The 14,389-nt window shown below is 40.1% G+C and overlaps 1 protein-coding gene across 1 annotated transcript in view; it reads left to right on the top strand.

The window, feature by feature from the left end:
- Positions 1–13,977, top strand: part of LOC146388911 (protein shisa-8) — a 115,596-nt gene extending 101,619 nt beyond the window's left edge. Inside the window, exon 5 of the mRNA XM_084926483.1 lies at positions 8,185–13,977. Within this exon, the coding sequence (XP_084782609.1) occupies positions 8,185–8,681 (497 nt within the window). The 3' untranslated portion in view covers positions 8,682–13,977. The remainder of the gene's footprint in view (positions 1–8,184) is intronic.
- Positions 13,978–14,389: the final 412 nt, after the last annotated feature.

The following is a 14,389-nucleotide window of genomic DNA, read 5'->3' as shown; positions in this document are numbered from 1 at the left end:
ATACAACCAAAGAAATGGGAACTATAGCCTGTTGTTTCTAGTGACAAAGTGGCTTGAGATACAAGCTCGAGACTTTTGCACAGTGCTATGCAGTAAATGTACTCAGACCAATCATCTTTTCACACATGCTTATCACTTCTCTTACTGTGCAATAAACAAGCCAGTGGGTCCAGAAATCCTTCCTGTGTGGGCAAAGTCATAGCTAGGACACCCAACAATTTGGACAGGACAGCTGACCATCAGCCAGGTGAAACAGCATGTATCTGAACTAAGCTTTGAAATCTTTATTAACACACTAGGACTTCCTGCAGCAGGTAAAACCTCACTTCTGCTTTTTAAAATTTATCCTGCAAAGCAAGACACAAAAGGTGATGTTAAAAAAAAGGGAAAAAATTTAGATTTTAAAATTTGTGTGTAAGAGTGAAACATGTCAAAGAGGTCAGGAAACTCTATGACGTCAAACCGTTGCCAGGTGTAGCAGCAGGACTGAGGATCAAGCAGCTCTGATAACTTAATTAAAGTACTGGAGGAAGTAAGGGTGGACTGGCAGGGAGAGCACGGGACAAAGATGCTAAAGGTGAGAGAGGGAGAACGTGATTGGACAGACACCAGATGAACATGTAGAGGAGACGCTCAGAATCGAGTGTGAAGGCAAGGATTTTTTATAAACAATTACAAACCTATGTGTGACTGACAGAGTTAAATCCAAGTCAGTGACCAGTGAGCGTCAGGTTTACAGCAAGAAAAAAAACACAAGACAGAAGGTGGAGGGATTTTCTCAAAGAGGCTGTGAAGGACTGTTTGCCAAACCACTCGGTCTCCAAACTGCGGGCCAAGACTGCCTGAAGTTTTTAATTACATTTTAACAATCCTGCAGTTTTAAAGGGGAGTACAGACAAAATGCTGTCAATCTGAATTTTGTTTTGATATGCAAGTTACAACACTTGTATAAACTGGGATGAATTTATTATCCAGTGAATGCAGAATTAGGGTGGAAACAGGAAAATCTGCTTTCTGAGAAGAACAGCATAAGATTACAATTTGGATTTTTTTTTTCTCTTTGTGGTTGTTGAAACTTTCAGTATATGCTTCAGGACACATAATGTAAATAATAATGAAAAAAAGGTTTTGTGAATTTTTAGACACATGAACTGGAGGGATCTCAAAGTCTGGCTTTGAAGATGAATCAGCTCCTCTGGTTTAGCTTTTTTTTTTTTTTTTTAACGTTTTGCACTTTATGATGCAATTTCTCTACATGCAGTGATTAGTGAACAACCTGTAGAGACTAATGAGGAAAAGCATAGCAATCTAGTTTTAACATTTTCTTCAGAAATTTTTCTATAAAGGGGAAACCTTCTGATTCAAAACAAATGGAACGTCTGAGCTATGATGTTCTGCAGGGGGGATTTTTTTTCTTTCTTGTAGCTTATTCAGTTTTACCACCTCAGCTCTGCTGGACTTTCCTGGTGTTAAATAATTAAAAGCTGAATACTCCTAAGGAAAGCATTGCTTAAAATCTACAGAACACTGCTTTGGAGAGCCAGAAGTTACCAATTCTGTCAGTGAACTGAAATGTAACTTACATGGTGAAAAGGGACAAGCATGATATTTCCATTTAATGTTATGTTATTAAAAAATATATATAAAAATATGAGATTTTAAATAGTTAATTTAATGCAAGGCAACTCATCAAACCATGAAGCAGATTGGCTAGAGCAGCAGAAGTCCGCAGGCTCTACTGTCCATAACCAAAGAATAGGAAACTGAGACTACAGAATTTTTGTTCTTGCTGTAACACTTAGATGGGCAGAAACATGAAACCACGAATCCATCCAGCCATCTGTCAACAGTTCAGGGTGGTGGTGGTTTAATGGTAATGGGAGATATTTTCTTGGCACGCTTTGGGCCTCTTAATACTAACTGAACTTGTGTAAATGCCACAGACTACCTGAGCTTTGTTGCTGACCGTGTCCATCCCTTTATGTTGACAGTGTACCCATCTTCTTCCAGCAGGATAGCACACCATGTCACAAAGTTCAAATAATCTCAAACTGTTTTCTTGAACATGACACTGAGTTTTCTGTACTCAAATGGCCTCCACAGTCACCAGATCTCACTCCAATAAAGCATCTTTGGGATGTGTTGGGAATGAAGATTAACATCATGGATGTGCAGCCGACAAATCTCCAGGGAAATGTCACCCCAAAATGAAACTGTGGCATTTTTCAGTACACTTGTATTATTGTTTATCCAAGTAGATTCATTTGGTGTGAGTTGCCTAATTTTGCAGTTACCTACCATATCTGCTCTTTTTCTGTGTAACTGGTCTAAATGGCACTTGCTTTGTAGTGCTTGGAACGTTTACTCCACAGGTAAGCTTATAAACTTAGCAGCATTGTAATATGATATCACAACTATGGAAGCCCGTTTCTGCCACTAAAAAAAAAAAAAAGGATCCATAACTCAAAATTTCGAGTTATTTTCTTGAAATTCCAAGTTATTTTCTCGAAATTTCGAGTTACTTTCTCGAAATTTCGACATATTAACTCGAAATTTCGATTTATTAACTCAAAATTTTGAGAAAAGGAACTCGAAATTTCGAGTTAGCGCTGCCAATCAGTAATCTACGTGAATGGCGTCATTTCCTTGTTACCCGGAAGCTGAAGCCCTCAGCTACAAATGCTACAGCTAAGCTACATCCAGTCGTGAATGCACAGATTGCTGAGTGTTTTCAGCCTGGCTTCACAAATGATGAAATCCCTGTGTTATTAGCTGAATCACATGGTGTTACTATCAGCAAACGTACTCGCGAAAGCGCCAATTTGTTGGGATCCGTTTTTGAGTGCGCGTTCCTCTGCGCCATATGCTTCCGGGTAACAAGAAAGCGACCTCATTCACGTATATTTTTGATTGGCAGAGCTAACTCGAAATTTTGAGAAAAGTAACTTGAAATTTTGAGTTATATTTCTCGAAATTTCGAGTTAATAAGTCGAAATTTCAAGAAAATAACTCGAAATTTCGAGTTATGGATACTAGCTTTTTTTTATTTATTTAGTGGCGGAAACGGGCTTCCATAGACAACCCTCATAAACCTTGTGGTGAGAAGTTTCATCTAGAAACTGTCATGTCTCGAGAGGTGTGAATACACTGATATGGATACCATTTGCAACAGCTTAAGCAGATAGAAAGAATGATAGAGAACAACAATAGACTAATTAAAGTGATGATAATATACATACATCAATATTTTGCTCAGATTACCATAGATATAATTCAGAGATTATTCTGTCAACTGGTTCGACAATGATGAATGATTGACCAATGATAGTTCTGATTATAAATTGTCACCATAAGAATACAAAATAAAATATCTCTTGTCCACACCCTACAACACTTGCCAGCCACACCACACAATAATTATCTGAATAATCTGACTTTGACAAGGGGTTTGTGCTACAGGTAGCAAAACACCCCCATCCTAAACCTCACCCTGTGTAAAAATGCTCACAATAACATTTCTAGGTTTAGGTTTTAGATAAGTTTGGTTGGTTTGTTGGTTGGTTGATTGTGTTATGGGGTCATCTCTACTGGATAAAGACAGGGCTGCAGAGTTGTTTTTTATGTATATTAAAATATTTTTTGTTTTTAGTAACAACAAGCAAACACAATTGAGTTCTATTACATCAGAGAGAAGACATCTCTAAAGCTTGTATCTCCAAAAACTAGGCAAAGTTCTCTATATTCATGAATAGAAACACAAGCTAGAGGAAAACTAGATGTATCTGACGTTAGAGTGAAATATCCCTTTATTTTGGCATATGTGCTTAGTGGGGTTCTTTTAAAATGAGCTTTAAAATTATGAATTGCATAGTGGAAATATGTGTGTGTGTCTAGAAATAACTGGATCTTGGCTCTTTCCTTCCCACAATGTCAATATGTTAATAAGCCCTTTATAAAGCAGAAATAACTGTGTAAACATAATGAAACGACATTGAAATAGACCACACAAAAATGCAGCACATTGTCAAACTGAAATCATTTGGAGGCTCCAATTTATGCAGTTATAATGCAGTGGCCCAGATTGGGCCCGTGGGCATCACTTCAAGCTGCCACTGGATAGAGAGCAAAAGCTTATGTTGTTGAAGAGTGTGGAATAAATGAAACAGAGAGCGGGAAACAAGCGGATGAGAAAGAGAGAGAGCAGATGGAGAGTGTGTGGAATGGACAAGATGGTGGGTAATACTGCCACAGAGGACCCTGCTGTCAGGTGCTTCTTCTGGCAACATGTGTGGAAACACTCAAATGGACAGTAACAGCAGTTGTTGTGAGAAGCAAGGGTGTGTTTAATTCATTGTGTCTCAGTATTTTCCCCTTTGTGTGCAACATTTGAATCAGTGTATCTGTCAAATTCTGCTAGCCTTATGCTGAAGTGTTTTATACCAAGGGCAGGGATACTGTGATTATAATCAAGAATCAAGAAATTGATTATTCAAGGAGGCGTGTCATTTTTAAAATCTACAATCAAGAGATGCCCTCGTGAATGTAAATACAGAGGGTTTATAACTGGTTACATTCAAGCAGGAAGGCAAGGTTAGACTTTGCCAAAAAAACAAACCATCTAAAAGAGCCTGCATAGTCCTGGAATAATTTTCTTTGGACAGGTGAAACCAAAATGAATGATGAGTAGGGAAAAGTCTGGATAAGGAGAGAAACTACTAATTATCCAATCACATCATCTGTCTAGCATGGTGGAGGTAGTGTTATGGCATGGGTATGTATGGCTGCCAGTGGAACCGCGTCACCAGCGTTTATTGAAGATATGACTGCTGATAGAGGCACCAGAAGTTTCGTCAAAGGGCGTGGCCGTGGCACCAGATTAAATTTTGGTCATTTTGGTAAATTTTTTTACTTGTTCTTATTACCACATACATGGTCCGATCTGGACCACACGTCTCTTTAACTGCAATATTTGACAATGGCCACAGTGCCACCTAGTGGGAACAGGAAATGTCATGTTTTACACTTTGAGATGCTGTTTCAAGGTGGATGGTCACAACAACCTCAAATTTGTCCAGGAAAGCCATAATCAATCATTCACCATGAAGCAGGAAACTGTTATAATTCAAAGACAAATTGTTCATACTCTCACTTCACAGACATGATCAGAGTCTGGACCTGAACAGGTTAACATGCCTTAGTCAGCAATAGTTAGAATGCCACCTAGTGGAAGGAGGTAATATTCAGTAGGCTATAATCATCATCATCCATGTTCCACACATGACATACATCAGTGTGACATTCGGTTAACTGGGATACTCAATTCCCAAATAGTGGGCATAGGAGATGTTCAGCGAGGCTGGACCGCACCAGAGAAAAAGGGCCCTCTCGTGGCTGCTTGCAGCTTTAATTAAATATGAAACTAAATACAGACAAACCAAACAGGTCCAACAAATTATTGAGCTAAGTGTGTGAATCCACACATACAGTTCACACTTGTGCATATTTGCAGACAGAGACACAGAAATGCAGACTAATCCTCATTTGTATTGTGCCAAAGTTAAATAAAAGCAGAACTCCTCTGCTAATCATTTGTTATAAATAGCCCCCAGTGCCTGTACTTTACTCTTTTCTTGTTCCTGAAGTATTTTCTGTTCCTGTACAGAATTAACAGACTGAAAATGGCTGTAGTGCTGTTGGAATACTTGATGGTGCACTGAGAAATGCTAGAACCTGCTTAAATCCTTGAGCCAGCATGGAGAATTTTTCTGAGGGAGTAGATAATTTCCTGTAGCTCTGTCTCCGTTGCCAACAGCTGCTGTTGAAGTACCCTAGAGTTACACAATGGACGCACAAAAGGGTTCAATAAGCAATTACAGCACTGTGATAGTGCTGGACAGCTTCCTGACATGTGTGAATGTGAGACTCGCCCTCTAGGTGTTTTTCTGGAAAGGCAAACATAAGGAAATGGTTTTAGTGATCTTGGCTAGAATATATTATTGAAATTGACAGATTTAGCTATGGAGCAGAAAAGTGGCCCTTGGCTAAACTTTTCATACAGTAAATAAATCAATAAATTTGGGGTCTGCAGCCACAAACGCCCACACACAGCCATCCACTGTCAAATTCAACAGTATAACAAGAAAAACAGATGCACAAGACTAACTTGATACAACAGGGGCTGAAAGCATGATGTTACGTCACGAGGAAAAGAAATGTACATTTAAGAGAGGCTGATTTAGAGCAATGAAGTCAGAAAAGGTGAAGGGGCAAGAAAAAATAATAAAAATCATACAGCAGAATATTTTTCAAATATTTTTTCTCTCCAGGAAAAGGGACCGATAAAATAGGGCCAAGCAAACAAGGTTGTAAGTGTCTTTAGGGCAAAGCATGTATGAGGGAAGTGGTGGTGATGGTGGTGGTGTTGGGGGCGGTGGTGATGACCAAACAGCAGAGTCGAGTTCCACTCAGAGAGCTCACACTAATCTGACTCGACATGTTGAACCCGGTCTATTTTTATTCCTTACAAATCACTCCTTTTGCTCGGGACTCGCTCATGCCACTTTTTCCCCGTAGTTTGTTGCTTGTATTTTTATTTGTCTCTTCTGCCTTACATCTATGGTCAGCGGGCACACAGATCAAAGAGCAAATAGCAATCATACAAATGCTCACAAATTCTCTCTTTTTGTTGGCTTACCTGTTAATTTATCTGGAATTTGGTGACTGAAAATAAAAAGATATTCTCTGACATTACAAACCATATAGCTTCTTTAAAAAAATTGCAAAAAATGAATAAATATTTGAATGCTCAAAGTATAAAAATATATGGGGTGGGTGGTGGTCTGGTGGTGGTGGGGGTCCACATTCATATATCAAACCAAAAACAGTCTATATTTGACAATTAAAATCCAAAGATGTACAAAGTTCATTGTTAGGACCAACTTTGAATCATCTATATTCACACATGAATAATCACTATATTTACTGAATAATTATATGTTGTTACATGGGCGCAGTTACATAGTGATGATCCCCTTGCAAAGAGTCTAAAGAGAAACTTGATGACAATCAGGGTTAATTTGATCATTTCCATATGTCCATATCCACTTTTGCACATAGTGAAGTGACTGTAATAAAGCGCCTTGTAAACAGTATAGATCAGTAATGAATGTATCGGTCTTTGATTTACTTTTGTTGCCGTTACTGATCAATTGGACAGCCTGATACAAATGTTTAGGATAGTACAGCACTATCCGGTCTTTAAGTCTAACGTCATTAGCCACGTCTGGGCCCAAACTCCGCTGCAGGTCTCAAAGTCAAACAATCACTGCGGCATCACTGAGAGTTGAAGAACTGTCTAAATTCTTTCATCTGTAATAAAATGTGGCTTGTCTACCAGGTGTAACAATTAAGTTTAACATCCAGGCATCCATGAAAACAGAATTTATTAAATTTAACAGAGTTAGAAGTTAGCAGGAAATTAGCTCGCTAGTTTCCACCTAAACATGATATACCATGTTCTGACTGAGGGATTTCAGAAAAATAATTAAGACATACAGCTCTGCTATCAAACTTCTGACACAAATGAAGATAGAAAACTAAACAGCAGTGTCGTTTTGTAGGATTACTGAAATTTGGCTAGCTGGTATATAATGACGTGCTATGTGATCGCTAGCAACACAGCTATGTTAGCATAACATAAACACAGTGAAGCTGGAGGACGAACGCTAACTTTTTCCAGTGGATAAAAGTTGGGGGTTCCCGATGGTTAGGGACAAATGCAATCGCATGGCAGGATGCTGTAAACGGACCGAACTTCAGTCAGGAGAACAACAGAGATAAACCATCCACAATACGAGGTTAGCCATTAATAAACTGCTGGCATGGGCTGTAGTTACATCATAAGGTTTTAAAAACTGAGCTTTTAAATGAATAGCAGTAATAGAAACCAAGAGAGGCCGACAGTGATGACTGTTTTAGGGGCTTGTTGAGATTAAATAGAACAAGATACAAACCATTAAAACGTGTTAAAAACACAACAGCCTTATTAAACGCAGAGTTGGTTGGGCCCAGAAGCAAGATCATGTCATCACTTAAAGACCGGATAGAACTGATTATGGTAATATTGCAATTATATAATATCAAAATATAACCACCTCTTTGTCTTGTTCTGTCCTTTTCATCTAGACACAACTCCAAGAGACTACTACAAGAGCTACCCAATGGTAGACTACACCCACCGCCAGTCTCCTCCCACCTTCCAGCCTATCAACTTCCACCCCAAGGACAAGCCCTTCCTCCCACCACCAGATGTCCATGCACCTTTAGCCATTACCATCAACGCCTCCCAGATCCCCAAACCTAAGATCTCCAAGACCAACACTCACCCACTCACCTCCAGCTCAGCCTTCAAAGCATGGGACCCAAGTAAGAGCCACATTCAGCACCCGGCAGCCTCTCACATGGGCCTTGGCGGGCAACAGCATCACCCTATCCAACAGCAGCAGCACCAGACACTGCACCAACAGAACAGCAGGCGCCAGGCCTACTCCAACAAGAGGCAGTTCAGCATTGAAACGCTGCCTGAGCTCTTCTCGCAGCCGCTGGGCTACGGCCATTCGCCGCATATGCACCCCAAGCACAAGGGACTGGCCACTAACAGCAAAACAGAGGTCACTGTGTGAACATGGGGCAGGATTGATGAACAGACAGAAGACAAAAATGGAGCAGTTGAGGGGAAATGTTCTAATATCTTTTATATCCTCAGTTATAATGGTGTGCTGGAGCAAGCAAATATCGTATCTGGAATTTTTTTAACTCTGCATTTTCCTTGTCATTGTTACCAAGAATAACAATAATGTGAGTGATATTTGTGTACTTTTACGACCACTAGAGCAAAACAGATAAGTTGCAGATAAGCTGTGAAGGTGGTGGATTAGTGGATTATTTGCTTTGACTCTTTGAACCCAGCAGCGTCTCTAAATAATTGAGTGGCAGTTGGCACAGCTCTCTCCTCCGCCTCCTGTCAAGCCCCTTGTACCTCGGTGACATTTTGCTCAGGTGCCGAGTGCCCTTCCACTATGTACAAATGTTCAAATTCAACTCATACACGCTTTACCCCTCAGACTGGCCCAGACTCTGACACTGACAGGAGAGGAGGGTAGAGGAGTGTGTCCCCCAAGACTCTAGCTTCCCATCAGTAGACACAATGCCATTGTGTTGTCACCACTCATTGCCCTCCAGCCCTCCAAAGAATGAGATATCAGCCTCGCAATTCATACTAGAGTGGAGGGCAGGATAGTGTGGGAGGGATTCATCTCATTCCAGGCGCAAGTGAGATGAGAAAGATAAGAAAAAATGAGACATGCATACACATGCACATACTACACACTTGTCAAAAATTATACAAGGTTCCCAGCAGTGTCAAGAGACCACAGAAAACCCCACCTCCATCCGAAAAAGTGGGCAAATGAACAGGCCGGCCCTTTAGTTATTTGTGGCAGCATGTTGAACAGCAAATTTCAGTCACAGTCTCTTGTGACGTGGTGGATATTTTTACCTCTACATGAAGCCGAGGATGTGTTACAATACCTAGAAAAGGGGCAAAGGGATCATCCCAAAATATCATTGCAAAGTCAGTGAATTCTTTCCATTTCACAAATGCATCACAGAAAAGTCAGCTAATCCTGCACATTAGTACAGACATGGATTTTCTCTGACCCCAGAAATCCGCTTTGTTATTTTTGGTGCCATACATTTGCAAATATACATTTTCATAATTAGACACTAATGATTAACATAATTCTGGATGAAAAACTAACATAATCTGAAAGGCTGAAACCAACTGTACATGGTACACTGCAGTTTACTTCACTTCCTCTTAATGAAGTGCTCAAACACTATAAGTTAATAACTGCTTCCACGTGCATACACAGCAGCGTAAATCAGTGGATTTCTGGGAGATAACGCTTCAAACTGTTGAATACTGACATAAAAAATTAGCCAGGTCTCGATTTATACCAAGGGCTAAAAGTAGAAATTAATACCCATTGATAATCATACGTGGTAACGTAACAACCCGTCGATGCTCATTCTACATTTTAATAAATAAATTAGATCTTTTCATCTTAGAAAAAAATCCCTTTTTGTTTCAATTTGGTTTGCTGTCTCTCTATGTTTGGTGAACACAGGAGTTCTGCACCAGCTAATTGTTAATTTATCTTATTTATAGGTTGTGTCTTCTTAGCTAGCTTGCTAGCGACGAATAATAGCATTTTAAAAAAATAATACATTAAATAAAACAAATGTTAGTTATCAGCTTTATCATGAGTGTAGCTAGCCATCAACTCTTATTTTCACTTTTAGTTAATCTTAGAAAAACCTTTTTGAAGATTTCCACCAAATTCTTGCAACAATGTCAGCTAGCATAAATTTGGCATGACCCTTACAGGCACAATAGCTAAACACAAGGAAATAATGGAAATTTGCCCATGTTAAAAGTTCCAACCATAAAAGGCACCTTTTGTACCTTTACCCAATTGCTATTCCAGAGGAGTAACTAGAAATACTGTTTTTTTAAAGTAGAATTTCTTGAGTAGTTTGCCAAATAGCAGTGTTTTGATAGCTTAAGCATAAAAAAACGCAATAATGCTTTCATCCTTCAGAATCCCTTACCATCGCACCACTTATTTCCAATTCCTCCTCCTCAATATAGACCAATCCAACAGCCAGTCTGACTCACTGATTGAATTCACCTTCATTTGTTATCACTGGGACACCAGCTATTCCGCAGTGCATATGCCTGGCTCATGCTACAGCGCATCCGGCAGGTGGTGGAACCTCATCAAACAGCACCGCTTAACAGAGTCGCACATTATTTGGCACTTTTTCTCTCTTTCCCTCCCTTTCTGTCTCTCCATCTATCTCTCTTCTTTCACTCTGTATCTCACTTGCTTTCTCTTACTTGTAGTGTCCTAGCAGACTTTCTTCTACTGCCCGACCTCCCTTTGTTTATTCATATCCAGGAAGGGTTGAGCAGTGGGTACGAAGCGCTCTCCCTGATGTTTGGTACCCACTGCTCCAAGCTGTTGTAAACGTGATAGCCTCACTGGGTCTTCATAGTGTGTTTGAGCATGTATAAGGAGAAAACTATAATTAATGACAGAGCCAGTCAAAGCATGGCAGGCTCCAGATTCATCCTCACTACACCACACCGCACAAGCGCTCACACAAAAACGATTACATTCATACGCACATGCACAAGCTAGCATCCACAAACACAAGCTGTGGCATCAATGACCAAATGCTTTGCAATATATTATTCATATCTGGAGATTTGCTGATGCCAAGCTTAAAGAAGTAAAGTGGATTTTATGTAAGACAGATTTAAATTTTTGAGAAGATTTTGTTTGTTTGTTTTACTTGCCAGCAGAAATGTCAGTCAGCCAAATTCCCCAATTTGCATCTCAATTTTATTGGAGCTGTGAATGTACACAAGCAAATAAAATGAGCAGCAGGGTAAAACTTTAACGAGCGAGAATCAAGTAGCAGTATAATGCTCGCTTGTAATGCTGCAATGGCTTCTCCACTTTACCTCTCCAAGATGTGAAAAACCTGTTAGGCAAGCTGTTGGACTGGTGGTAGGGGATGGCATGCTTTTGTAATAGGGGATCAGCAGAGAATGGGGATCATGAATACAAAAGCATCAATGGGATATGCATGCTGTGAATATGCATCAAACACATCTGTGCTTATGCTTTCGCCAGCACTGCACAGTATTCAGTGCACCACAGTGCCGCAGCTTCTCTTGCGTGGCTTCACCATCTCTTTGACTTTTATTTTCTCGAGGTGCCACATTTTTTAGTGGGTCACTTCCTATGAAAAGCTTTCTGGCCTCTAAAATCCCTACCAAACCGTTCTGTGGGCTCTCTCCCTAATCAGTCGGAATGCATAAGAGGTCGAGAATAAATAAGGAATGACAGCGAGTAAACAAGCAATATGCATCAGTGAAGCAATAAGCGCTAAACCTCCCTCGCCCTATCCCTATCTCTCTCTTTCTGTTTGCCTATTTGGAGCCCTCCTAAGAGTTTAAGGATGGGTGCTAATAAGGGCACGAGTGTCAAAAACGACGCAGAGCTGAGTGAAAGAATGAGCTGTGCAGAGGGCTTGAGACAAAAAATGAAGGCGATGAGATGAGAAAAGAGAAACGTGGCTGTACGAGCACAGCCGATATCGCGATGGTTGTTTTTCATTCTGACTTGTCTGGGTGGTCTAAAAACATTAATTCTGGGTCTTATCTCTGTGCATTCAAGCAACCAGCTATCAAAAACGCTTTGTGACTGTAGCTGGGAGTCGAATATGGTGTTTACTCTGATTTGCACAACAACAAAATCAGGAACTGGACCTTGTACTCACTGGCTGGCCTCAGAGGGCGTGAAGCTTGTGCTACCCAACAACACGGAGGTTGACCAGAATGCCAACACAGGCTCCAGGATTTGCAATTAAGGAGCAGAGTTAGTCCTTCAGGACAAGCAAAGCCTGAGGACAGGCTACCAGCAAAGTGAAAGAGACTGGCAACTTGAAAGCTTTGCTCGGATTTTGTTAGCTGTCATGTCTCGCGGAGATTGGCTGACAGCGAGCGCTGTGAACGCCTGCTTCTTGAATTGTTCATTTTGTGAGATCCGCATCACAGCTGCAATCTTGCTGATGTACTGGAAAACAATGGCACCTTTCAGTGTTAATTTCCCGATGGACAGCGAATGGACAGTGAAGGATGTGTTTTTACATCAACGATGGATGAACCTTAATGACTCCCTTCAAGCAAATGACATACATGTACCAACATCCACACACACCTGAAACAAGACACAAGAGCCACAGAGGTATAACACTACTTATATCCTAAACACAAAGTCTCCAACTTTGTGATATGAAGCAGGACCAAAAGCCTTGAATCAGGAGAAACTGAGTACACCTAACTGATGCTTAAACATCCAAAACGGTGAGAATGCTGGGACTGCTTTGGATCATCAGCTTAGAGTGAATTTACTCAATCTCTCCTGATTACGACAGACTGTGGCATTGCTCGCTCGAGTCAGAGCTAACTGACTGTTGTTTGTAAAACTTCCTCTCTATAAAAGAATCATCAAGTATTCTACGGCAGGTTATCTGAATGCAACCTGGTAGACATACTTGGGCTCCACGATCCCGAGCAATATATAGATTATGTTGTATGGTTCGATTGTTTCTTTGTTTTCTGTCCGTTTTTGTACGGTGTTTTTCAATGATTGACCAACGGAAAAATTTTGAAGAGCTTCCAGATTTCATGGCCGCACCCCTTGCCCCCGCCCCTCGCAATCACCTAGCACATGCCATACAATGTAACGTCAAGCAGATGAATTACATTATATGCCATGTGTTTGAAGCTTGTACGGTATACATGCACTCATATATTTAATGTTAAATGATATTGCATTGTATCCAAGTGCTTTGCCAACGCATTCGCTGAAAGTGAAAGGAAGACTCGGCGGTTTCTTGTACAGCTTTTGCATCTGCAAAAAAAAAAAAGAAAAAGACAAAAAAAAAAAGTAATGCGTCGTCTCATAATAATTTGTAATAGGCAGCAATAGGCTGCCTTGGATTGCTATGTAATACTTGTGTTTATATGTATCCTATACCATTTGTCTGCTGTGAAATTCGTTGACTACTCAGCTTACATAAGGGCTTTTTATAGATATATAAAAGCAGACTGGGCAATCTGACGTCACTCTCTGTAACTCAAGACAAATTTCTCCAGATTTTTTGTTTTTATGTTTGTTTTTTTAGGGATGAAGGGATATGAACAGAATTTTCACGCATACAAAATGCTATATAATAAAGTTTTGACTGCCAAACTACAATGTCTATAGGCACTCATACTGCATTGGCCCATGTGTCTTGTTTGAATAAATCTTTCAAGAAATATAGCATTTGTTAATCGTACCTGTGTCTGCTGGCTGTTTCTTTCTAAGAGTCATGTTGCTTTAGGAAACTGTTTATCTCACACCTTTTAGCACCATTATTTGCCTAAATGATATAACAGGCATGGTAAACAGACAGTTAATTCTAAAGTTTTACCTATTGGGATGTAATAAAAATCATCTGGTCCTTAAAAAAGTACAACCTCTAATGAATTATGGACTTTCTAATACTTGGAAATGCCCATTTAACCTTTCCCAGATTGATGGGTAGTAGACTGCCTCCTTAGGATCATTGCTAATTTCTTCCCTCCTTGGCATAAAGCTCAATGCTCCCGCAAACTGCCAAAACTTCTGCTTTTATAGACATGCTCACACTTGCTGATGATCAATTAATCAAGTGCACTTCACTAGCAGCATCTGGCTGCTACTTAGCC

This window comes from Perissodus microlepis, chromosome 4 (genome assembly GCF_051167445.1).
Source record: "Perissodus microlepis isolate ML-2025 ecotype Zambia chromosome 4, ASM5116744v1, whole genome shotgun sequence".
Classification (NCBI taxonomy): Eukaryota; Metazoa; Chordata; class Actinopteri; order Cichliformes; family Cichlidae; genus Perissodus; species Perissodus microlepis.
The sequence above is the reverse complement of the archived record's forward strand: the minus strand, read 5'-3'. Positions and strand labels throughout refer to the sequence as shown.